Source organism: Rhincodon typus, chromosome 5 (assembly GCF_021869965.1).
Source record: "Rhincodon typus isolate 14 chromosome 5, sRhiTyp1.1, whole genome shotgun sequence".
NCBI lineage: Eukaryota > Metazoa > Chordata > Chondrichthyes > Orectolobiformes > Rhincodontidae > Rhincodon > Rhincodon typus.
Window position 1 is genome coordinate 113,161,356 of NC_063336.1, and position 25,762 is coordinate 113,187,117.

Genomic DNA, 25,762 nt, shown 5'->3' on the forward strand with positions numbered 1-25,762 from the left:
GAGACCACCACCTACTGCCGAAAGACCACCCTGCCAGGCCGAGAGACAAACACTTCCTGCCGAACGACCACCCTGCCAGGCCGAGAGACCACCACCTACTGCTAAAAGACCACCCTGCCAGGCTGAGAGACCACCACCTACTGCCAAAAGACCACCCTGCCAGGCCGAGAGACCACCACCTACTGCTGAAAGACCACCCTGCCAGGCCGAGTGACCACCACCTACTGCCGAAAGACCACCCTGCCAGGCCGAGAGACCACCACCCATTGCCGAAAGACCACCCTGCCAGGCCGAGAGACCACCACACCGGGCAAGTGTCTGCCACACGTGGTGAAAGGACTGGGAGGTGCCATGCCTGACCAGGAGGCTGCCATGTTAAACCAGAATGACCCAATCCCTCCCTTTCACACCTTAAATGCCACCCATTTTACATCTCCTGTTCTCTTTCACTTTTCTTCACAACCCCCTTTGTCTTTTGCATTGGTTATTCTGCCTCTGTCAAAGTATATTAAAAAAAAATTGGGCCATTTTGGAAGTGATTACTGGCACAGTCAACAGCGGGTAACTGTGCAATCACATTCATTGGGGAACAAATGGTTCCAAGCTCTGATCTCATGATGTACATTTTATATATGGTGTTATGTGCAAATACATTACTCTAGCTACATCCGCCCGAGATCTGTGCACGCACGATTGAGTATGGTGCATAGTGAACATGCACGGTATCAGCAAATACTTTCCAATATCTTTCAGTTCTGAACATACCAGAGTCATACCAGACTTGAACCATTAACGCTGTTTCTCTCTCCACAGAGGATAGAGCTTCTCAAGTATTCTCAGTGTCTGTTTGAGGCCAAACCAGTGTTCTGTAGGGATTGAACATAACTTCCTTGCTTTTGTGCCTAATAGCCGAGTACTGAAACCAAGCTTATTTATTAACAGTGCTCTCAGCCTGTTCTGCTATTTTCAATGAATTATGTACGTACACAACCAGATCCCTCCCTTCTAAACTCACACTGGAGCTGTGCTCTTTGTTTTGTACTGTCTGCATTCATCCCATTAATCTACATGTGCCTCCTTGTTATTAACCATTCAACTAAAGGGAGCAGCTGCTTCCCATCCACCCTGTCCACGCCCCTTGTAATCTTACACACCTCAGTTAGGACCCCTCTCAGCCTTCTCTGCTTTAAAGTAAACAGCTGGAGCCTCTCTTCATCACTGAAATGCTCCATCCGAGGCATCATTCTGATGAATCTCCTCTGCACCCTCTCCAGTGCAAGCACATCCTTCCTATTGTGAAGCAACCAGAACTGCACGCACTACTGCAGCTGTGATCTAACCAAAGTTTTGTGCAACTGCAATGTAACCTCCCTGCAATTACAATCAATGCCAAAACTCACAAAAACTGTCCCATATGCCTTCTTACAAACCCTATTAAGCTGACTTGCCAACTTCAGGGATCTGAAGACAAGCACCCCAAGATCCTCTGTTCCTTGGAGCTTCTTAGTGTCTGCCATTGTGTAGCCAAAGTATTTATATGGCTGCAGAAGTTCTGAGGAAGGGTCACCGGACCCAAAACATTAACTCTGATTTTTTTCTTCACAGATGCTACCAGACCTGCTGAGCTTTTCCAGCAACTTCTGTTTTTGTTCCTTATCTGTATGGCTCACCCAGTTTAATTTCTAGTCAATAGTAACCCCCAGGATACTGGTAATGAGATGTTCAGTGACGGTGATGGTAGTAATGTCAGGGGTGATGGTTAGATTCTCTCTTGTTGCAAATAGTCACTGCCTGCCAGTCTGGTGTGAATGTCACTTGCCACTTGTCAGCCAAAACCTGGATAATTGTTCAGATCTTGCAGCATTTAGACATGGATTGCTTCAGTATCTTGTTAAGAACATTGTGCAATCATCAGCGAACATCTCTAGTTCTGACATTATGATAGAGGAAGGGTCATTGATGAAGCAGCTGAAGATGGTTTTGCCTGAGTAATTCCAGCAGAGAGGCCCTTAATAAGGGAAGGCAATGGCCTAGTGGTATTATTGCTGGACTGTTAATCCAGAGACCCTGGTAATGGTCTATGGGGACCAGGGTTCAAATCCTGCCACAGCAGATCATGGAAGTGGAATCCAATACATATCTGGAATTAAGAGTCTAAGGCATTTTGGAGGTGGTATCGAATTTCATTGTCAATGTCTGCCCTTGGTGAGAAGAGGCACCCAGATCACCTTGTGGTTTTCTAAGTGTCCACCTATAACCCCTTTGATGATCAATTCCAACACCTTCCCCACAATAGACATACACTGGCCTGTGGCTTCCTATGTTCTGCCTCCTGGAAGACATTTGATACTTTCTGGTTTGAAGGAACCTTTCCTGAACCTAACAAATTTTGAAAAATTAACACCAATGCACATACTACCTTAACAGCCACCTCTTTTGATTTGATTTAATTTATTGTAGTCCTATGTATCTAAGTACAGTGAAAATCTTTGTTTTCCAAGCAGTACAGGCGGATCACAGTAAACAAGGACATACAGATCATAGATAACACAGTGTGGAGCTGGAGGAACACAGCAGGCCAGGCAGCATCAGAGGAGCAGGAAAGCTGATGTTTCGGGTCTGGACCCTTCTTCAGAAATGAAATCTTACTATCATACAGATCATAGGGTGCTTCGACAGATCGAGGCATACAGGTTACACTGCACAGGGGGTCAAGATCAGCATTAGCAAGATCGACATTATTCAAAGTTAGAGAGGCCCATTCAGCAGTCTAATAAAAGCAGGGAAGAAGCTGTTCTTGAACATGTTGGTGCATGTTTTCAAACTTCTGTATCTTCTGCCTGACAGAAGAGATTGTAGGAGAGCATTACTGGAGTGGGGTGGGAGAGGGTCTTTGATGATGTTGGCAGCCTTTCCACAGCAACAAGAAATGTAAATGGAGTCCATGGATGGGAGGTTGGCTTCTGTGATGGTCTGGGCTGTGCATACAAGCTTCTCCAGTTTCTCACAGTCCTGGACAGAGCAGGTGCTTCAGTGATTACGGCCTGTGGGTCAGGAAGCTGAGGATCCAGTTGCAGAGAGCAGAGCTGAGACCAAGGTCTCGGAGTTTTGAGATTAGTCTGGAGTGCATTATGGTGTTGAAGGCGGAGCTGTAATCATTGAGTAGGAGTCTGATGTAAGTGTTCTTGTTGTCCAGATATTTCAGGGATGTGTTCAGGGCTAGGGAAATGGCACCCACTGTGGACCTGTTATGACAGTAGGCAAATTGCAGGGGTTCGAGACAGGCTGGGAGACTGGAGTTGATGTGGGCCATGACCAGCCTCTTGAAGCAATTCTTGATTATTGAGGTCAGAGCCACTGGGCCGTAGTTATTAAGGCACATTGCATGTGCTTTCTTCGGTACTGGGATGATGGAGGTCTTCTGGAAGCAGGTGGGGACTTCCGCTTGTCGGAGGGAGAGGTTGAAGATGTCAATGAATTCCTCTGCCAGCTGGTCAGCACAGGAACCAAGTGCACAGCCAGAGACTCCATCCGGGTCTGTCACTTTCCTTGGGTTGACTCTCCGACCGATGTGACATCTGCAGCAATGACAGAAGGAACAGGTGCGTGCGGGGCTGTTGTGCCAGGTGACAATGGCTGCTGGCATTCTGCTTGGACCAAGCAAAGAAAACATTGAGCGCATTAGGGAGGGATGTGTTTTTGTCCGCTATCTTGCTCTGCTTCATTTTGTATCTTGTTACGTTGAGTAGGCCTTGCCACAGGTGGTGGGTGTCCACATGGTTGGTTTGGGCCTCTAACTTGTTCTGATACTGCCTCTTGGCATCTCTGATGGGTTTGTGGAGGTTATGTCTGGATTTTCTATACAAGTCTGTAATATTAGGATGAAGTCCACCAGGACATAGGAACTTGTTAGCCTGCACTCCATTATTTTGCCCTTTGTTAGTGATTATAATTTCACTAAGCTCCTCTCTCCATTTATAGTTTTTAATCAGAATGTTTTTTGTATCCTCCAGAGGCTAGATATCTATTTGTTTCATACAAAGCTTTCTTACTGTTGAAGAATAAGATCCCTGTGTACAGCAGTGTGCCACAAGGATCGGTGCTGGGTCCACTGCTTTCCATCAGTTATATAAATGATTTGGATGTGAATAGGTTAGCAAGTTTGCAGATGACACCAAAATTTGAGGTGTACGGACAGCGAAGAAGGTTACCTCAGAGTACAATGGGATCTTAATCAGATGGGCCAATGGACCAAGGAGTAGCAGATGGAGTTTAATTTAGATAAATATTTAGGTAAGTAGCAGGATTTTGGAAAGGCAAATCAGAGAAGGACTTAAACACTTAATAATAAGGTCCTGGGGAGAGTTGCTGAACAAAGAGACCTTGGAGTGTAGGTTCATAGTCCTTGAAAGTGGATACGCAGGTGGACAGGGTGCTGAATGAAGACGTTTAATGTGCTTGCCTTTATTGGTCAGTGCATTGAGTATAGGAGTTGGGAGGTCATGTTGTGGCTGTTCAGGACACGGGTTTGGTCATTATTGGAATACTGCATGGAATTCTGGTCTCCATGCTATGAGAAGGATGTTGTGAAACTTGAAAGGCTTCAGAAAAGATTTACAAGCGTGTTGCCAGGGTTGGAGGGTTTGAGATTTAGGGAGGGGCTGAATAGATTGGAGCTATTTTCCCTGGAGCATTGGAGGCTGAGGGGTGACCTTATAGAGGTTTATAAATTCATGAGGGGCGTGGATAGGATAAATAGATACGGTATTTTCCCCAGGATAGGGGAGTCCTAAACTAGAGGGCACAGGTTTAAGGTGAGAGGGGAAAGATTTAAAAGGGACCAAAGGGGCAACTTTTTCATGCAGAGGGTGGTGTGTGTATGGAATGAGCTGCCAGAGGAAGTGGAGGAGGCTGGTACAATTACAACATTTAAAAGGCATCTGGATGGGCATATGAATAGGAAGTGTTTAGAGAGATACAGGCCAAATGTTGGCAAATGGAACTAGATTTATTTAGGATGTATGGTCTGCCTGGTCTCTTGCAGTAATTGTTTATTTCTTCTTGACTGCCCAGTGGTCACCCATTCCCCATCCCCCTGAATACACTGCAAGGTGACCACATCTATTGATGGGCTATCCCAACGCTCTCAACATCATTAATGAGTCACTGACACTCTAGCTGCTGTTCTAACCCAGAAATCAGACGTTTGATTTGCTGCAACAAATGAAACTGCCTGCACATATGCTTATTCAAGACATAAGAAATATCCTGGAGCTTCCGCTCAACAGTCCGTTCAACTCCAACAGTCAGAACTTCCAAAACATTTCTACCTACAGATAGCAAAATTAACTAAAAAAAGACTCACTGGTCACTCATTTCTCTTCTGCTACTGTCACACAATTATAAGGAAGTTATTTGAAAATCTCTTGGGTGAGGTCCAGCTGGGTGACATCATTGTAAGTGTGAAAACTAACATTGTGCCTTCTATTAATGTCACTAAGAAACAGTGAGTGGACGACAGATAGGAAATAGCCAATGTGACAATGCTGTGGCTTTTAGAGGCTATTTTTTCCCGGTTGTTTTTGAAGAGAGGTTTTAGGGCAGAAACATGAACAGTCATGAACAGCAGAAACAGAACCACCACAGTAAACAGTTTCTGAGGCCTTGGGTTTCTGAACTTATCTTTTGCCAAGGGTGTGTTTATGGGATGTTAGTATATTGGAATAATTAATTAGTAATTGTTACTGTATCTATTATTCTGTTTAGTTTTCCAGTAGAGTTGTTATTCTAATTCCTTCCTTCTTGTAGTTAAAACATGTTTTGCTTTAAATTCAGTAGTTTGACCAATCGAATTGCATCTGGAACACAACACCTTTCATTTACCTTTAAAATAAGGGAAAATCAGGGTCTAAACTGTCTTCTGAATATTATGAGGGTGTTTGGTCTGCTTGCTAACGCCAGAGTAGGAAATGAAGCCAATGGAGGTGATTCTTTGGCTACAATTAAAAAGATAAAAATTGAACCACTTGAGAGTAGTCCCACCCACTTGGATGACAGTGGAGTTGTGTTGAGGAAAGACAGAGGGTTAGTCAACAATGTCAAAGATTGCAGTCAGATTAAGAAGGATAAAGAGGAGCAATTTACCTTTGTAATAGTCATGCAGGATGTCATTTGTGACAGCAACTACCTTAGATATATGTATGAAACCCCCAGTTGTGCTTGCTTTAATTGGGACCAAGCCATTCTGTGATCAGACAAAACTACTGTTTCTTCTTTTCACTCCATACACAAATGCTGTCCATTGATACAACTCCTCTCTGCAGAAGTGAAAGAAAAATTATTCCAAATGTTCAGTTATTAACAGATACATAGAAATTGTAATTTTAACAATTCCCAGATTACACTAATAGTGACAGTTTTACAACTGCAAGGATTCCAGTAACTTTTCCATTGCAGGAACCATGCACAGTGGTATAATCGAATGTGGAACTGCTTAACTGAATTCAGTGACAAATTTCCGCTATGGCAAAATACTACCATGGTAAAATGGGAAAACATATAGAGTAATGTAACCAATTGTGTCTCTTCAATAGAGATAGATAGCTTGGCCCTTTGAGGACTATGGCTAATCATGTTTACATTCACAGAACCAATGCCATAACCATGATTGATTGCTAGCTTTAAAATAAAATTGTCTGTACTGAGAGCTCTGACAAACACTGTCATCATGAATTTAGAATTAAGGAGCAGCACAGGACCGCTTTATAGTTATTTTGTCACTTTCTCAAACCTGCTGTGTGCTCAAACATCATAAGAACATAAAAAAGTAAAGCTGGGTAAAGATCATTGTGTTTTTCCAACAAGTCCTCCACAGTTGTGAAGTCCTATTCAATTACAAAGCAGGTATTTCCCAAACACCTAGAGCCAATTAATCCCCTGAAAGAGGTTAAAGAACAGATTTTTCAAAAGTCAATTGGGGAAAGATAGAAAATCAACATTAGACCAGCATTCATTGGGTCTGCTGGATACACATGCACACACCTGCAATCCAGCACCCCATCCATCATGATGGATGGTATGTAAATAGGTGGACAGGGAACCCAGTGTGTGCTCCAGATACCCCTTCCTCCAAAGGATGCAGGGCAGTGCCAGGAGGCACCCACGCAGAGAAGGCACCTCACACTGACCTGACAGAAACTTCCTTTTGGGACACTTGAAACATGGCCTGCCCCCTTCCAAGGACCTTCAAGCTGACAAGGGCCCACTTGCCTCTGGCAAGAAGACCTCAGCATGTCTGGGCTGTCGAAACACAAACTCCCCACCTCAGTGTCGCACACTGAAACTGCCAAGTCCAAGTGGCTCCATTGCCGAGCAGGTTCCCTCCACTCTAATTGAAGAACCTAGGACAACATTGAGATGTAGCAGGAGGGAAAGAAAAAAAACAACCTTTTGAGGGTGGCACAGACAACAGTGCACTGGGTAGAAAGTCTCACATTTGCACGTTATTGATTTTGCCAGCCATCCATATGTTTTGAGTCTCTGACAAGCCCCAAAGTGTAACTGCACCACAATGTAGCATGGATCAAGGTCTATGTTGAGAGGCTGCTGTAGCATGCACAAATAAGATGAACAAGGTGTATATAGGGCAAGGGTTGTACTGATAAATTACCCCACTTGATCAAACATCACTGCTCTTTCCCTGGCCTTTGTGTGCAAAATTGTGGTTCCTTAATTCAGTGGTCAGCAATATGTGGGGTAGGGAGGTGTACAACATATAAGAAGCAATGGATTAAGATCACCAGTGATTAGGGAGCCTGCAGGTTTGTTTCCTGAACAAGCCATGTGTCCATGTGTAAAGTTTTTGCCCCCTAAAGGATCTTACATCAGTGGGTCTTGTAACCTTCCCTCACAGGTTGAGACACTAACTCCATCCACTCAAGGTGTGTTCGCAAACATTTTCTTTCACATTGTGCAATTTCAGTTTTATACCATGCTGTTCATAGAATCATAGAATACAATCACAGAATCCCTACAGTGTAGAACATTTTGCCGTCCAAAGAGCATGCCACCCAGACCCACCCTCCCACCCTATCCTGTAACCCTGTATTTCCCATGACTAATCTACCAAGCCTGCACATCCCTGGACACTATGGGCAATTTAGCTTGGCCAATCTGCCTAACCTGCAATCTTTGGATTGTGGGAGGAAACTGGAGCAAACACGCCCAGACACGGGGAGAATGTGCAAACTCTACACAGACAATCGCCCGAGGCTGGAATCAAACCCAGGTCCCTGGTGCTGTGGTAGCAGTGCTGACTACCATTCATCTAGCGATTTTCAGCCTTGGCCTCTGTGTGTCAGTGAAGCCCTGAACAACCTGATACTCCCTTCCCATGAATCCCAAAGGCATCACACCTTCCCAGGTTGGCACTCAACCATTACATGAGCCTACACCAGCTTTCCTCTCCCTCCAGCCCCTGGCATATGGGGTGCCCATGCCAAGTATGGTCATACACTATCCTGACCATAGATAAAAGCCTGTCCTGCACTATTCTGTTCACATCCACACTTTACCATCCTGCCCTTACAAATACAGTTGCCCCAGGAATGATCCTACCATTTCCCCACAGCTTGCAGCCTCCAAGCCCCACAAATAGGTTCCTGAGATCCTTATGCAGCAGCAGTCACTCTCGACTCCCCTCAAATCCCATTTGCCCTCACTTATTTGGATTGACCTGATGAACTGTGGCCCACCCATCTGAGCAACCTAACCGTTACAGCCCTGGATGAGAAGTGTCCATACCCGTCTGATGGCTGTACATCTCCCTGATTGTGTTAGACCAAACATCTGGTACTGGCCATCATGATGCCACAAGACTTAGTGTGAACCATTGAACTGCAAAGGTGCAGTCCCCCTGGCCAATAACAGTCCAAGCAGATGCCTGAACATGGCCAATACCCTGGATTGTTACCAGAAGCTGCCCTTGACTTACTTAGCCATGATCAGCTAACTAATGATGCCTCCATGGACTTCAGTGAGGGCTACTCCCTTAAGGCTTTGAGATATGGCTGCTTGCTTGCTGCACATGCACTATGTTTACACCACGTAAGCTGCTGGCACATGATGCAGGCATGAGATTAATGTAGCGCAGTGTCATATAGAAAGACGTATACTCCCTTGATTGCGGTGTTGCCAATCATGATCACATAAAGGCAATATGAGCAGTTCCAAGATTCAGCCCTGTCCAGTCAGTGAGCTTGGTTCCTGTTTCTGCATTCAAAGTATCCATGCAGCAGACTTTCAATGCTGATTGCCAGTGCACACTGAAATACAGGTCTTTACTACCTAAGCATCCTGAAAATGGATCCATTATGTCTCTGGTGCAGATTTCTGGTTAAAGCCAGAAAGTCTTCTCCAATATCTGAATGACTGTGGGATTGGCTGAAATCAAACTATCACTATTGGTACAAATTTGGCCAATATACAATGTATAAGGGAGATGGCTGGAATAGTATGTTTAGTAAGAAGCATTAGAATAGCATGCCTTGATCACAATAAATTGTTTGCCTGTTGAACTATATTGACTGAATTACAGCTAAATTTGCTATTTACTTTAGACTACTACAACATCAGAAAATAATTTGCTATTCCTCCAACTAATTTATGGCATTTAAAAATCAAAATGAATGCTTTATAATCCTAGTCATGAAAATTCAATACAAGTATTCAATTGTGAAAATACCTACTTTCACTCATGCTTTCTATTTGAATAGTATGGACTTTTTAAAAATAACTTCAGGTGATGGAACACTATGGATTTTGTGTTGTATTGACGGCAAACTTCATGGGCATGGACAGCATTTTCTCACATTCACACTGCAGAAAATTCCAGAAAATAACAATGATTCTCCGCAAGGTGCACTGTTGAAATCCTTGTGGATAGGTATGAACACTCACGTCATTTTACTAAAAAGTAAAGTCTCCTTTGTCCCAGAGGATTGCTCTCCCAGAGCCTGGGGATCACCATGCCTCAGGTGAGGGATGAGAACAAGATCTTTATGGTAACCGCGGACCGTGTTTGACTCGAACCCACACTGTCGGCATCATTCTGCATTGCAAACCAGCTGTCCAGCCAACCTCTCTGCATCTACTTGTCAAGTTCCCTTAAAAACTTGTATCCTTCAATAAGGTCACCTGTCATTCTTTTAAATTGCAATAAGTAGATGTCCAATCTATTCAACCTCTCATAAGACAGTTCCTCCATACCTGGTAACAGGCAAGTGAACTTTCTTTGGACTACCTCTAATCAAGTATATCTTTCCTTAGATAAGGGTCCCAAACTGATCATAATATTCCAGATGTGGTCTGACTAGTGCCTTGTACAGTTTTAAAAAGACCTTCCTACTTTTATAGTTCATTCCATTTGAAATAAAGGACTACTTTCCACTTGCCTCCTGCTGAACTTGGATGCTAGCATTTTGTGATTCATGGACAAGGAACGTAGAATACTACAGTACAGGATGAGCGCTTTGGCCCACGATGTTCGTGCTGACCATACTGCCATTCTAAACTAATCCAATATGCCTGCACATTGTTCATTTCTCTCTATTTCCTGTCTGTTCATGTGTCTAACTAAATATCTCTTAAACTTTATCATATCTGCTTCTAACATCTCCCTGGCAGTGTATTCCAGGCACCCACCACTCCCTGTGTAAAAAATAGTTGCCTCACACATCTACTTTAAACTTTCTTCCTCTCACCTTAATCCTATGCCCCTTTGTATTTGACATCTCAGTCTCGAGAAAAAGCCTCCAACTATCTGCCCTATCCATGCCTCTCATAATTTTATAGACTTCTATCAGGTTGCCCCTCAGTTTCCAACGTTCTAGTGTAAACAATTCCATCCTTTTAGCTAACACACTCCAAGAAAGGCAATATCCCAATAAATCTCTTTTGCACCCTCTCCAAAGCCTCCACATTCTTCCCATAGAGATAGCAAGAACTGCAGGTGCTGGAGTCAGAGACAACACAGTGTGGAGCTGGAGGAACACAGCAGGCCAGGCAGCATCAGAGAAGCAGGAAAGTTGATGTTTCGGGTCAGGACTCTTCTTCAGAAATGGGGAGGGGGAAGGGAGCTGGGAAATGAAGAGAGAGAGGAGTGGTGGGGCTGGGGAAGGTCGGTGGGATGGTGATAAGTGAGTGCAGGTAGGGAGTGGTGGGGATTTGTCAGTGAGGTGGGAGGGGTGGATAGGTGGGAGAGAAGATAGACAGGTTGTGTCAGGTCAAGGAGGTGGGGATGAGAGGGAGGCTTTGTACAGCACCTGTGCCCTATTCACGACAAATGACAACACCTTCCAGTCGCGAACCATTTCAACTCCTCCTCCCACTCCCTGGGCGACATGTCCATCCTGGGCCTCCTCCAGTGTCACAATGACCAGGAAACTGGAGGAGAAGCACCTCATATTCCCGACCCAAAACCTCAACTTTCCTGCTCCTCTGATGCTGCCTGACCTGCTGTGTTCCTCTAGCTCCACACTGTGTTGTCACACATCTTTCCTACAGAGTGGAACCAGAACTGCACCCAGTGCTCAAAATGTGGCCTAACTAAAGTTTTATACAGCTGCAACATGACTTACCAACTTTTATACTCAGTGCCCTGAACAATGAAGGCAAGCATGCCATACACCTTCTTTACCACGTTATTCACCACCTTATTCACTTGTGTTGCCACTTGCAGGGAACTATGGACTTGCACCCCAAGATCCCTCTGTATATCAATTTTCTTAAGGGTCCTGCATTTACTGTGTACTTTCCTCTTGCATTTGACTTCCCAAAAGGCATCATCTCAAACCTATTCAGATTAAACTCCATCTGCCATTTCCCTACCCAACTTTCCAACTGATCTATATCCTGCTGTATCCTTTAACAAACTCCCTCACAATCCACAACTCCACTAATTTTCATGTCACCTGCAAATGTACAAATCAGGCCACCTACATTTTTGTCCACTTCATTTATATATATATTACAAATAACAGAAGTGCCTGCACTGATCACTGTAGAACACCACTGGTCACAGACCCACAATCAGACAAACACCTCTCTCCAACTACCTTCTGTTTTCTATGACCAAGCCAATTTTGTACCCAACTTATCAATTCACTACTGATTGCATGTGACTTAACCTTCTGGACCATCCTACTATGAAGAACCTTGTCAAGTGCTTTAGTAAAGTCCATGTAGACAACATCTACTACCGTCCCTCCATCATTAATCATCTTTAGCACTTCCTCAAATAACTCAATTAAGTTTGTGTGACAAAACCTTCCCCACACAAAGCCATGCTGACTAACCCTAATAAGTTCATTCTTTTCCAAATGTGAATAAATCTTGTCTCTAAGAATCTTCTCCAATGATTTCCCTACCATTGATGTAAAGCTCACTGGCTTTATTTTCCTGGATCATCCCTTCTGCCCTCCTTAACCAAAGGAACAACATTAGCTAATCTCCAGTCTTCTGGGACCTCACCTGTGGCTACAGAGAACATAAAGATATCTGTCAAGGCCACAGCAATCTCCTCCCTCAACTCCTTCAGCATGTGGGATAGATTCCATCAGCCACAGGAACCTATTTACATCAATGTTTTTCAAGATACCAAACACCACCTCCTTTATATTGACAGGCCCTAGAATATCAACATATCCCTCCTTAATCTTGCCCTAATGTCCTTCTCCTTGGTGAATATTGATGTGAAGTCCTCATTAAGGACCTCACCCACTTTCCCTGGCTCCATACATAAATCCCTTCCTAGGTCCTTGAATGGACCTACCCTTTCCCTAGTTACTCTCTTGCTCCTAATACATGTTTCAACTGCATTGGGATTCTCCTTAATCTTACTTGCCAAGGACATTTCATGGCCCCTTTTAGCCCTCCTAATTCCGGCTTCTTCAAGGGCCTTGTCTCATTTCAGTTTCCTAAACCTTACATGTGCTTCCTTTTTTATTTTTGACTCCTAAATCCCTCTGTTCTGTAGTTTCTACAGACTTTCTCCATTTAAATAATATTGAGCTCCTCTACTCTTTCTGCCAAAATGCACAGCATCACATTTCCCACATATTCTATCTGATAAGTTTTTTGTCCACTTGCTTAACCTGTCTATATTCCTCTGCAGAATATGTCATCCTCACCTTTTACCTCTCCAAGTACTTTTGTGTCATCCACAAACTTGGCTACAGCACATTCAATTTCCTGATCCTAGTCATTAATATATATTGTAAATAAATGTAGCCCCACCACTGATCCCTGTGGCACTCCACTAGTTACAGGTTGCCATCCTGAAAATCTCCTTATCATAACTCTGTCTTCTATTAGTTGGTGAATGCTCTATCCATGCTAAGATACTACCATCAACATGACAGTTGAGAGCCCTTAAAGAGAGAGGAGTCAATTCATTCCTTTTCACCTGGTTACAACAAACCTGAAATTTAAACTATTTTATCTGTTGTGGAATGTCTTGGTAATATTGAGTATTACATGTGATTTTGGTCTCCTAAGATAAGAAAGGTTACACTTACAGGTAGCAAGAACTGTAGATGCTGGAGTCAGAGTCAATACAGTGTAGAGCTGGAGGAACACAGCAGGTCAGGCAGCATCAGGGGAGCAGGAGAGTCAATGTTTCGGGTCTGGACCCTTCATCAGGAAGGTTACACTTGCCATTGAGGGTGAGCATGCAGGGGCTCACTGGGCTAATACCAGGTATGAGATGATTTGTCCTCTGAGGAGAGGTTGGTTTATCTAGGTCTGTGTTCATCTAGGTCTGTGTTCACTAGGGTTTAGAAGGATAATAGGTCAGCACAACATCCTGGGCCGAAGGGCCTGTTTCCTGTTCCCTGTTCTCGGAGTACATTTAAGGAAGAGATAAACAGATTTTTAAGTAGTAACGGATTGAAGGGTTATGGAGGTTGGGTAGGAAGGTGTATTTGAGGCCAAGATGAGATCAACCATGATCATATCAAACAGTGGAACAGGCTTGAGGGGCTGAATTGCCTATTGCTGCTCCTAGTTCTTATGTTCAAATTCTAGGGTTGCAGAAAAAAGTACACGTCATCACAACATTTTCCAAAGTGGAAAATTGAGTTGTGAAATCTAAAATTTGTTTATTAATCCTTCCATGCATTTATACACGCTCAGTTCCCACAGACTCTGTTCAACCAAAATTCATAATGGAGATAAAACAGATGGTCAGTAGATAGGATTAGCAAGTGCATTATTTGCAGATGTTTCAACGTTTGTGACTGCAAACCAGTAGAGACAAAAGTCAGCATTTTTAGTTATGTTTATTTCATGAAATAAACTATTCAATCTGACTTCATTTATGCTCATGAAGCTTACGTTTAGCTTGAAAGCATATCATCAGTTCCCACAAGCATACTCCATACTTGTTTTCAAATAGTAATAACTATTAAGTACTAACATCTTTAAAGCAAACACAAAAAAAACTTATTTCAACCAGCTAAACTGAAGAATTTGTATTTTCTTTAAAAGACTTCATAAGAAACTCAAGATATTTTGGATGTATTTATCAAATATATTAAATCAAATCTGAACAATAATCTTGCACTTTTACAAAAATCGTACATCGTTTTGAACATTCTTAAGAAGAGTCCTATCCTGTCAAGATTCACTAAATAAATTTCAAATAAGCAAACTTCAACAAAATCAATCTGCAATTCAAGCAGTTTCATAAACAGAAAATTCCAGTTTTATATCCAGTCATACTAGTGATAGATTCTTGGTCTCCACTGACCTGTTTGGACCATTGAATCTTATTTTAAATTCTGTGCAATTAAATCTCCACAAGATTAATTACAGCTTTTGCATTTGTGACATCTTTCAAAGGTTCTGAATGTTGGAAGAATCGGTGTTTCAACTATTTCACTTAATTTTTCACTATTAATTGCAATCTCATATACTTTTAAACAATTTTGAGCATGATTCAATACAAGACACATCAGTGAAATGAATAATGTTGCTGCAGAGGCCAGTCTTTAAAGTTTTGTTTTGCAGGAAGGTAGCTTTAGAAAGTTGTGTTCATACCTAAAAATAAAACAAAACAATCTAGTAAGACAGATTAAGCATGGTTTGTGCTTCTTTGATTTAAAAAATCTTAACAGGAGGAAGATAACTCATTAAAATAACATTTTCATTGTTTTGTATTACATGTCCATAGCTAACATTCTTAGAATTAATGGTATAATTAGTCTGATTTAATTATATTAAAATATTGTATATCAATTAAATGTCAAATTTCATTCATTACAGCAAAATATTTTTACTAATCAACTACTGAATTGATCAAAACCTTTTGCAGTTAATTCAAAAAGAATGCATATATTTTAAACATACCAAGAATAAAAGGTTGGCCAAGTGAACCAAGTTAATCAAATAAAATCCAGTTATTTTTGTGCGGCATTTTTCTCCTGAAATTTCTGCTACTTTGTGAATCCCTAAAAGCTAAAACCACAGCTTCTTTCCAAAGATTCTTGATTCTTATCGAAACTGAAGATCTTCCCTCAATCTGCAGCTGTCAGTAATTCAATTTGTTAACAAGAAACATTGTAGACTGTGAGCAGTCATCAAATTCTATCCTTTGTTTTCAGACCCTTGGCTAACAAGAAGGTTTCTTTTTTAAAAAAGGCAAAAGAAGAAACAATCTCCAGAGATTATTTTCCTTTGTGTTGTGTGCATGTGTTTCAGATTGAGGGGATATAGTTCTAATTTCACATTAAACCATGCCACTTGATTTAAAAAGGTTTGGGTTATAATGAAGATTCTTATTAGTTCATTAAAATATCTTATTACAAGTCACTTTTATTCTGGATAGTAATACAAAAAGGGAGATCAAGTGGCCTTTTTGACAGTTGATTCAACATATTTATACTAATGTGCAAATGGACAAGGGGGGTTTGATTATCAACACATTACTTACATCAGTTGTATCAGGGTGCACATGGTCAAATTTTTCAAAGTGGATGAGTTGGAGAAGATAACACACACCCAAATTATACAAGTGAAGAAACAGGTTGTATGATAGACAGGTTTTCTGTTCTCTTTGAAAAGAACTAAAGAACAAGTTTTCAGTTTGGGTAGTCAGTATTAAATCATTTGACATGGGTAGACTCAATTTCTGGGTGGGATGGAAATTGTCTGACAAAAGAGATAGATACTAAACAATACTATCATGTCATTACAGCCTCCTGAACTTGTATCGACTGCCTTGGAGGAGAATTTACAATACCTTTTTTCCAATCATAGAATCTCTAGTGTGGAAACAGGCCTTTCAGCCCAGCAATTCCACACCAAAACCGCCGAAGAGCATCCCACCCAGACCCAGCCCCCTACACTTTTCCTGTAACCCTGTATTTTCTATGGCTAACACACCTAAACTACAGAGATAGTAGGAACTGCCGATGCTGCAGAATCTGAGATAACAAGGTGTAGAGCTGAATGAACACAGCAGGCCAAGCAGCATCAGAGGAGCAGGAAAGCTGATGTTTCGGGCCTGGACCCTTCTTCAGAAATGGGGGAGGGGAAGGAGGTTCTGAAATAAAGAGAGAGAGAAGGGGAAGTGGATGGATGATGGATAAAGGAGCAGATAGGTGGAGAGGAGACAGACAGGTCAAAGAGGCAGGGATGGAGCCAGTAAAAGTGAGTGTAGGTGGGGAGTTAGGGTGGGGATAGGTCAGTCCAGGGAGGACGGAAAGGTCAAGGAGGCGGGATGAGGCTGGTAGGTAGGAGGTGGGGGTTGGGCTTGAGGTGGGAGGAGTGGATAGGTGGGAGGAAGGACGGACAGGTTAGGGAGGCGGGAACGAGCTGGGCTGGTTTTGGGATGTGGTCAGGGGAGGGGAGATTTTGAAGCTTGTGAAGTCCACATTGATACCATTGGGCTGCAGGGTTCCCAAGTGAAATATGAGGTGCTGTTCCTGCAACCTTCGGGTGGCATCGTTGTGGCACTGGAGGCGGCTCAGGATGGACATGTTGTCCAAGGAGTGGGAGGGGGAGTTTAAATGGTTCGCGACTGGGAGGTGCAGTCATTTGTTATAAACCAAGCGTAGGTGTTCCACAGAGCGGTCTCCAAGCCTCCACTTGGTTTCCCCGATGTAGAGGAGGCCACATCGGGAACAGCGGATACAGTACACCACATTAGCAGATGTGCAGGTGAACATCTGCTTGATGTGGAAGGTCTTCTTGGGGCCTGGGATGGGGGTGAGGGCGAGGGGGGAGGTGTAGGGGCAGGTGTAGCACTTCCTGCAGTTGCAGGGAAAAGTGCCGGAGGTGGTGGGGCTGGTGGGGAGTGTGGAGTGTGGAGTGGACAAGGGAGTCACGGAGAGAGTGGACCCTCCGGAAGACAGATAAGGGTGGGGAGGGAAAAATGTCTTTGGTAGTGCGGTCAGATTGCAGATGGCAGATGGCAGAAGTGCCGCAACTCATCCCTCACACCCCCTCCCCGCAACAACAACCAAAACAGAATCCCTTTCATCCTCACGTACCACCCTACCAACCTCCGGATCCAACGCATCATCCTTCGGCACCTCCGGCATTTCTGAATAAGGGTCCAGACCCTAAACATCAGCTTTCCTGCTCCTCTGATGTTGCCTGGCCTGCTGTGTCCATCCAGCTCTACACCTTGTTACAACTAAACTACACATCTCTGAAGACTATGGATAATTTAGCATAGCTAATCCACCTAGCCTGCACATCTTTGGACTGTGGAAGGAAACCTGAGCACCCGGCAGAAACCCACACAGACACAGGGACGATGTGCAAATTCCACACAGACAGTCGCTCAAGGGTGGAATCAAACCTGGCTCCCTGGCATTGTGAGGCAGCAGTGTTAACCACTGAGCCACTATGCCGCCTCTTCCATCTCTATCCCCACCTTGATGAACTTTGCATTTTTGATTATTTTTCACTTCTCCCAAAAAAACACAGTACTTTGAACATCAAATTTGCATCTCCATAACATTTTATAAACGTGAAACATCTTAGAACATTTTACTGTTGTAGTCAAAATTTGACAATTAAGGAATGAAAGGCATTTTTTTAGTAGCTTTATAAAACTTCCATACAACTCAAAAGATCTTTTTCATTTGTGATAAATTTTCAAAATAAGATCAATTAACTACACCAAGGACTTAGCAATATTTAAAATTTACAAAACCATTGCCAAATTTGGAAGGCTTCTATTAGTTACAAAAATGAAATGCATATATTGCTAAATAAAGATTTTAGAAAAATCAATACTCACATTCTGTTGAATAAGTAGATTCAAATTTCTCAAAGGTATCTTCATTTAGTAAAATGACTGCAAGCTCATTTTTATGAAACTGTTGCTCTAAAACAGGTTCAGTCGGTACTTGAATGTTCTCTGCAGAACTAATAGTATCTTTGATTGAGGAGTTCTCAATTCCTTTCAGAAAAGCTGCATGTCCTGCAGAAACTAAATCTTCTGCAACATTCTTGTTGTTTATGACAAGATCTACCTCCCAGAGCAACACAGATATACACTGTTTGAAAAATATGGTCAAAGTCTGCTCGTTTAAGGAGTTTTGAAAGAAAATTATAGCTTCATCTGTCCAGTTATGCCCAACTGAAGGCACAACATTACTTAGACTACAGGGATTAGTCAAGCGTGGTACTTCTGCAAGTTCTGTTGGAAGTTCTCTCAGTCTGCTCAAATCTGAAGATGGTACGAAAATATAATGCCCATAATCAACAGCTCTAACAATAACAAATTGCTGAGAGACTTCATATATTTCCACCCTAGACCACTGCTCATCTGTAGCAGACTTGATTAGGCAAGTTACACCAGGCTTCAATATGTCTTGAGGTAAAGGATGATAATCCTCTGACAATTCAGCCAACAGTAATGAGAGTGTTTCCATTGCTTCAAATGTATCTGCAAGCTGAATGTAGAATTCTGAAGGGTCAATCACAGAAGTAGCAAAGCCAGTATATTCTATTCTCGTCTGGATACAGCTGCACAAAATTGGGTTCAATGATGAGCATAACACACTCTTATCAACAGGAAGCAAATTTTCTGGTGACACCAAACATTGTTTATTTGCCATTTTGTTCTCCATTTCTGCAAAACTAATTTCCTTCATCAATCCATCAAAACCAGGTGAATAATTTTTTGAAGCACGAATTAAGTCATTTTTGTGGACCATTACAGGAAATGTTTCAGTAAGAGAAACAGCATCTTGGTTAATCTCAACCTCCACGAATCTAGAATCCAACTTTCTTAGCAATTTGATAACTTCCTGGTCAGTTAACAGAATCACAGGGTATATTATATATTTAGTTAATAGATGCTTAACTTTTTCAAAGGCATTCTGTTGACACACAATGATTTGTTCAACGATGCTGTCCTTTTGTAGTTTGGGCCACTGCAACATCATCATTCTATTTTGTGCTGCAGGACTGTTTTGTACAAGACGACAAAGTTTAGTAAAAGGCAATGTTTTCCTGGAGGTAATCACATCATGAGCTGCCTTCTTAATCTTCCCCTGACGGATTGCAGCCTTGACTGTCTGGTCTGTTTCACCCAAATTCTTTCTGTTGCATGTTTTTTTCAGTCTTGCAAGATGTGCAGTAAATTTAGGGATAATTTCATTTTGGCAATTCCTTTTATTTTTGAAACGTTTTCCAACCATACATCGCGCATTTTCCTTTCTAAGGTTGCAGTTCTGCTCTTTATTTTTATGTCCGACATAATGTTGGTCTGTATTCAAAAAGGAGCGGATCAGTCTGTTTGTTTCTTTGATTAAGTGCACTAAGCAATCAGGTTGCTTCCTTATCAGTTGTTCTGTGGAAGGAACTATTTTTGCTGGATGAAGAGAATTGCCACTTTGCCATTTTGTTTCATCAAGGCACATTATCTCTCTTCCATACTGATAAGGTATGCACTGGCCTGTTATTTGTGCACTAATTTTTAAACTTCCATCATAAAGCTCAAGAATTAATTGACCATCAGACTTTTTTGCTACAACAAATGCTGTTAGTGGTTTTCCCATTACAGCCTGTTTAAACCAGACAAGAGTTTCATCAGACAGTTTCTGACGACAAAGGGACAAACGGCATTTAACTGCTTGCATTGGTATCAAAATCAAACCCTTTGCATCTTCAGGAATTGGAGCAACGTCATTCTTATCAACTACCTCGGTGTTGCCATAGTCTATAAAAAACACCTTAAAATGTTCAGGTGATTGCACAGAACGGGCTATAGCACGATACCACTGACCGTCTTCAAAATATTTAGCTAAGCACATACTGGTTTTATCCAAATCTAATCTTTGTCCTTGCATTTTTTCACTAACAGTGTCCACCTCAGTCTTAAGTGTATCCATAACTACAGTATTTTTGTCCAATTGGCAATAGAATTTTGACAGACTCGACACATGGGTTACATACACCTTCTCTTCACTTCCAACTTTTATATCATGGGCACTGTAATACGGTGTGTATAATTGAATTGAGGGATTAAATGAAGATGGTGATTCAATGCAAGTAGTTAGTCCCATATCCAAAAGTAACTGGCATACATTAATAAATGGTGTATGAAGGTCTACCACATTACACAGACCTTTTCCATCCATCAGAGCCATTGCGAATATTGTGCATTTAAGACTATCCCCAGAAATTAAACAATTGTCAATGAATTGTTTAAATTTGTTGCAGGAAGCATGATCCCAAACAGGAGGATCATGGCTTACAGGTTGAACAATGTTGTTAAGAGTGCATCTAAATGCCTGTCCTTCTAGATGGAGAAATTCTTGATTAATAGCAAAAAGATTTTTGATAGATATTTTTTGCTGGATACCATAATCAACAAACAATATAGTAACCTCTTCTTTTCGAAAGTTGCTTTGAATAACTGATGCTCTATACCACTGACCATCTTTGGCATGCTTTACAACACAACCAGTGTGCTCAAATTGAAAAGTATCTCTTGGAATACTGTAGTAATGTTGCATATTCCTCATAAGCAATTTAAGCTGATTGGAGTTATTCTGCAGTTGACACCAAAATTCTGCTGGAGAATTTATATGACTCACTCTCACATCAAGAACAGACCCAAGTTTAAATACTTGTTGTCTATACGGTGATGCTATTTTGGACTCTTTAATCCATGATGGCAGGTGAAGATGTACACGTGGAAAGCTATTATGCATTGCAATAGCTGGAGATAAAGTAGTGGACACTGAGGTATTTGAAAATGGAACACTGCATGAACTTTTCAACTTCCAGTTTTTATCTGTATATATCCTTTTCTCACTTGTAGTTGATTTGGCTGTTCTGGATTTTGGAAATTTCCATTGACATTTCTGTTCAAATAACATAACATTCGGCTGTACATTCCAAAAATCAGCATACCCAGCTTCAAGCATCATTGTGCTAATAGATGACTGCTCCCTGCACTCCATATCTTTAATTTCTACGACATATCTGCTGCCCTGCCTTGAGACTACATCAATAAAAAGTTTCTTGTTGAATACAGCTTTCTTAAAGAAGTTAGTTGCATCTTTAGTCCACACTTCCTCAATGGGAAAAACATGAGCAATAGAACAATTCAATGCCAAAGTAGGCAGATTCGTGTACTCAGGAGGCAGTAATTTCACAGCACCAAAATCTACAACTTCAGCATTTCCAAAGTCAACAAAAAATACTCTGAGTTGGTCATCAAGTACTTCTTTAATAACTGCTCTGTAAAAATGTAGGTCTTTGCTATACCTAGCGCAACAAAATAAACCAGGTACTGGTTTCTGAATTCGCCCTTCATTTATGCCAATTTTGCTGTAGTGGTTTTGAATGTTGATCATTAAGCATTCAAACTCATCATTGTACTCTGATGTTCGAATCCAAAAATCAGATGGGTTAATTACATATTCAACAAATCCAACATAGGAAGAATTTATTTTCATCTCATTGGATCTTACAGAATGTTGTATTGGCTTACATGTCTCTTTCCCAGTTCCTTTCCACTTGGTTTCTCGAAGTTTTCTAATTTGTCCATTGCTATCCCTAGTTTCTTTCTTCTTTGGGCTACACTCAATCTCTGGATTTATTTCTGACATTATTCCATTTACTTGATGGATGCTTATGTCTTTAATCTTGTAGAGTGTAACATAGTACAAGTGGTCTTTAGAGGAATAGGAATCGATGCAAATAGTTAATGTTTCCTCAAACAGTGATTCCTTCAAAATGTCAGTCTGCAAACTTATCCATTGTTTAGTCTGATTTGATAAGCCAGTTAGTGCACAAGGAAATGAAATCAGAGGCATCATAAAAAAAGCTGGCATCAATTTTTTAATATAATTTGGAAAGACAATTTCAGTCCTTCCATAATCCATGAACCAAACTTCTACCTGGCCAGAGGTTAAGAGTTGCTTTACAACTCCCCTGTACCATCTTCCATCTTTGCCTTTTACAGCACAAAGTGCACCAAAATTGTCAACAGGTCCATCGTTTAATTCTTTTCCTTCAGTTTCATAGTAGCATTGCATGTCTCTGGCCATTGCTTCTAGCTCCGGAGCCAGCCTTTTCAACTGGCAGTAGAAGTTATGAAGCCCTAAAGCACACGTTATTTTTACCGTCTCTGTAACACCAGTTTGCAAACTTGGGCTCAAAACATCCAGGATTCGTTGGAAACTTGGAGATAATATAATTGTTTCGTCAAATACAGGTTTCCTGCAGCATTTCTGCATATACAGAGGTTCAGTAATCTCATAACCAGGTAATCCTAGTAAATCTTTTGAAATTTCCATTAGAAAATTGAAAGTATTACCATCAATAATTTTTGCTAAACCAAGTTCAAAGAGTTTTTGGTTAATATCAGGGACTTCCACCAAAATAATTTGGTATTTCAAGAGTGCTTCAACATAGCCTCTGATTCGGGAAGTTGTCAGTGATGAAAAATATTTGGCTGCTGTTGTGGACCATATCCCTCTTACTGGCACTATATTGGCAAATATGCCACATACCACTTTTGGAGGCAACTGGAACAAATTCTTAGTAGCAGCAGCAATATGTCTAGAATCAACCGTCAACACCATCCCAACATCTATGAGAAATACTTCATATGATTCTTCATCCTTTCTTATTACCCTTCCTCGATGCCATCCGCCATTGTAAAGGTCCTCTGCGAAACAAAAGTCATCAACTGCAATGTTGGTGCTAGTCTTTGCTGCGTTCTGTACTTCATTATGCAATATATGATAATCCAATTCACATATGTTGTTGTACCGACCCCAGAAACGTACTAATATTTTATCTGGATAACACTCCACACGGGTTATATTCAGATCAAGGAGTGAAGAGTGAGGAGGTGAAGTAAAGGTTGACCACATAAGGTCTGCAAAACAAAAGTTTGAAAAAATTATAGAAAGTAGAATACAACATGGGCAACTGCAGATCTTTGACAATCTACCTTAATTTAAAATAATTAAAACAACCTTTTTTTTGTTGATGCACAGATTTTGTGTTGATGTACAGAAATTAAACATAGCAAACATTTTTGATTGTCAGAAAAACCATCTGGTTCACTAAAGTCCTTTAGGGAAGAAAACTGTTATCCCTACCTGGTCCGGCCTACATGTAAGTCCAGACCCACAGCAACATGGTTGACTCTTAACTACCGTCTGAGCAATTAGGGATGGGCAATAAATGCTCACCTCGCCAGTAATATCCTCATCCCATGAATGAAAAAACAAAATCAAATGAATAATTACAAGTAGAGATGAATTATATAAAAGACACACAGCCAAACACACTTTGGCTGATCATTACTCTTAAAGAGACTACAACCTTATTCTTGTGAACAATTGTTACATGAAAAAATCTGCACCGCGAAACGATAATACTGAAAGAATGGAAGAACTTGCACATATATCACAACTTTCACTTCCTCACGACCTTCCACAATCTATGCAGCCAACTGATTACCTTTAAGGTTTTAGGAAGGAAAATGTGATATCATACTTAACAGTTTCTACAGGCAAAAAATGCAATTAGTGACTTGTTAATTTTTTTTGAGGGATAAATGTTGACCAGCTGAAAGGGAGAACTCTCCTACCCTTTCCTAGGCAACAGGTGGACGTATGGAATATCGATGTAATTTATACGCTTAAGTCCAAAATTAAGGCTTGTAAGTTTTAAGCCAGCAATGAAAATGCTGTCACTTTAGTACTAATATGTTTGATTTACTCAGTTAAAAATATGTAAATCTCTACAAAAAATAGAATTTTCACAGGTCATCACAATGTATCCTGTTCCTATATTTAAAGACATATTTACAGTAATTTAGTATCATTAACTTTCTTGAAGTTAAGGTCTATAGCTCATAACATTAGAAGTTGAGAGATATGACCACCAAAGGACTCTTCATAGAGTAAGAGAGTAATAGAGTCATACAGCATGGAAACAGACCCTTCAGTCCAACTGATCTATGCTGACCACAATCCCAAACTAAACTAGTCCTACCTGCCTGCGCTTGGCCCATATCCTTCCAAACATTTCTTATTCATGTATTTATCTGAATGCATGTTAAATGTTTTAACTGTATCTGCATCCACCACTTCCTCTAACCACTAATCCACACTAACCATTCTGTAGAAGAGTTGTCTCTCCTCTCACCTTAAAAATATGCTCCCTCATCTTGGAATCCCCCACCCAAGGGAAAAGGCATCTGCCATTCACCGTATCCTCACGATTTTATAAACCTCGAGAAGGTCACCCCTTCAACTCATTTATAACAAAAATGAGAAAACCTCCTGGTTTTCAGATATAACTATTTGGATGTATCTTCACAAACATCTCTATCTGGTCATTCTTTCCACACATTGAAAAGGTTCCTTAAAATGCAACTATGATGATGTAATCAGAGGTCTTCGGTAACAACTTATGAAACATGAAAAATAATGATCATTACCAGATAAAGAGCATTTTACAAATCCTCAAAGATAAACACTAATTCTTCCATAGTTTTAAACTAATCAAAACTAATAGCCAATTGACAGTGAAAATTTAATTTTTGTACTTCAATGAGCAGGATGGTTAATAAGTCGTTTGAATTCAATTAACTAAGTTGTAGTATATTCAGGAACATACCATTTACAACCTGTACTTAAATTAGGCCTCTTCACTCAAGTCATAATGTTTCTAATTTTGCTTACCATACACAGTTAAGTGGGAATGTAAGATGTGAGGAGATTGCAAACAGTTATTGACAAGTTAAGTGGGCAGGCAATTAGGTGGCAGATGGAGTACAGTGTGCTGAAATGTGATGTTTCATTTTGCTCATCAAGAATATTCTGCCTTCCAATTTTTAGGAGTGTGAAAATTGAAAACTTCATGCAGCAAGATTTGGGTGTACTCATAAACAACACAGTTATTCTGCAGGTATAGCAAGTAATTAAATTGGCATATTGGCATTTATTACAAGGGGTTTGGAGTATATTGATTTATTGTAGTCACATGTATCAAGATACAGTGAAAAGCTTTGTTTTGCCAGCATTACAGGTAGATCATAGCAACAAGGACATACAGATCATAGGGTGTTTAGACAGAGCAAGGCACAGTGCTCATGGTATCGGAGGTAATGTATTGACACGGATAGAGAACTGGTTTGCAGACAGGAAGCAGAGAGTTGGAATAAAAGGCTCCTTTTCAGAGTGGCAGGCAGTGATGAGTCGGGTGCCACAGG

General features: G+C 41.1%; 1 protein-coding gene across 1 annotated transcript; it reads right to left on the reverse strand.

Annotated features, from left to right (window-relative positions):
* Positions 1–14,320: 14,320 nt before the first annotated feature.
* LOC109926317 (tudor domain-containing protein 15-like) lies at positions 14,321–23,408 on the reverse strand. Its single transcript, XM_048597477.1, has 2 exons — positions 18,308–23,408; positions 14,321–15,096 (listed from the first exon to the last, which is right to left on the reverse strand). The coding sequence occupies exons 1-2, from the start codon at positions 23,406–23,408 to the stop codon at positions 15,077–15,079; spliced, it is 5,121 nt and encodes a 1,706-aa protein (XP_048453434.1). The 3' UTR covers positions 14,321–15,076.
* Between the last annotated feature and the right edge of the window lie 2,354 nt (positions 23,409–25,762).

What these genes read in the sequence shown, in the direction of transcription:
- LOC109926317 (XM_048597477.1), bottom strand. Translation starts at nt 23,408, where the DNA reads ATGTGGTCAACCTTTACTTCACCTCCTCACTCTTCACTCCTTGATCTG. An exon ending in ATCTACTTATTCAACAGAAT is followed by an intron (nt 15,097 to 18,307) that starts GTGAGTATTGAT and finishes TTTTATTTTTAG; the next exon opens with GTATGAACACAACTTTCTAA.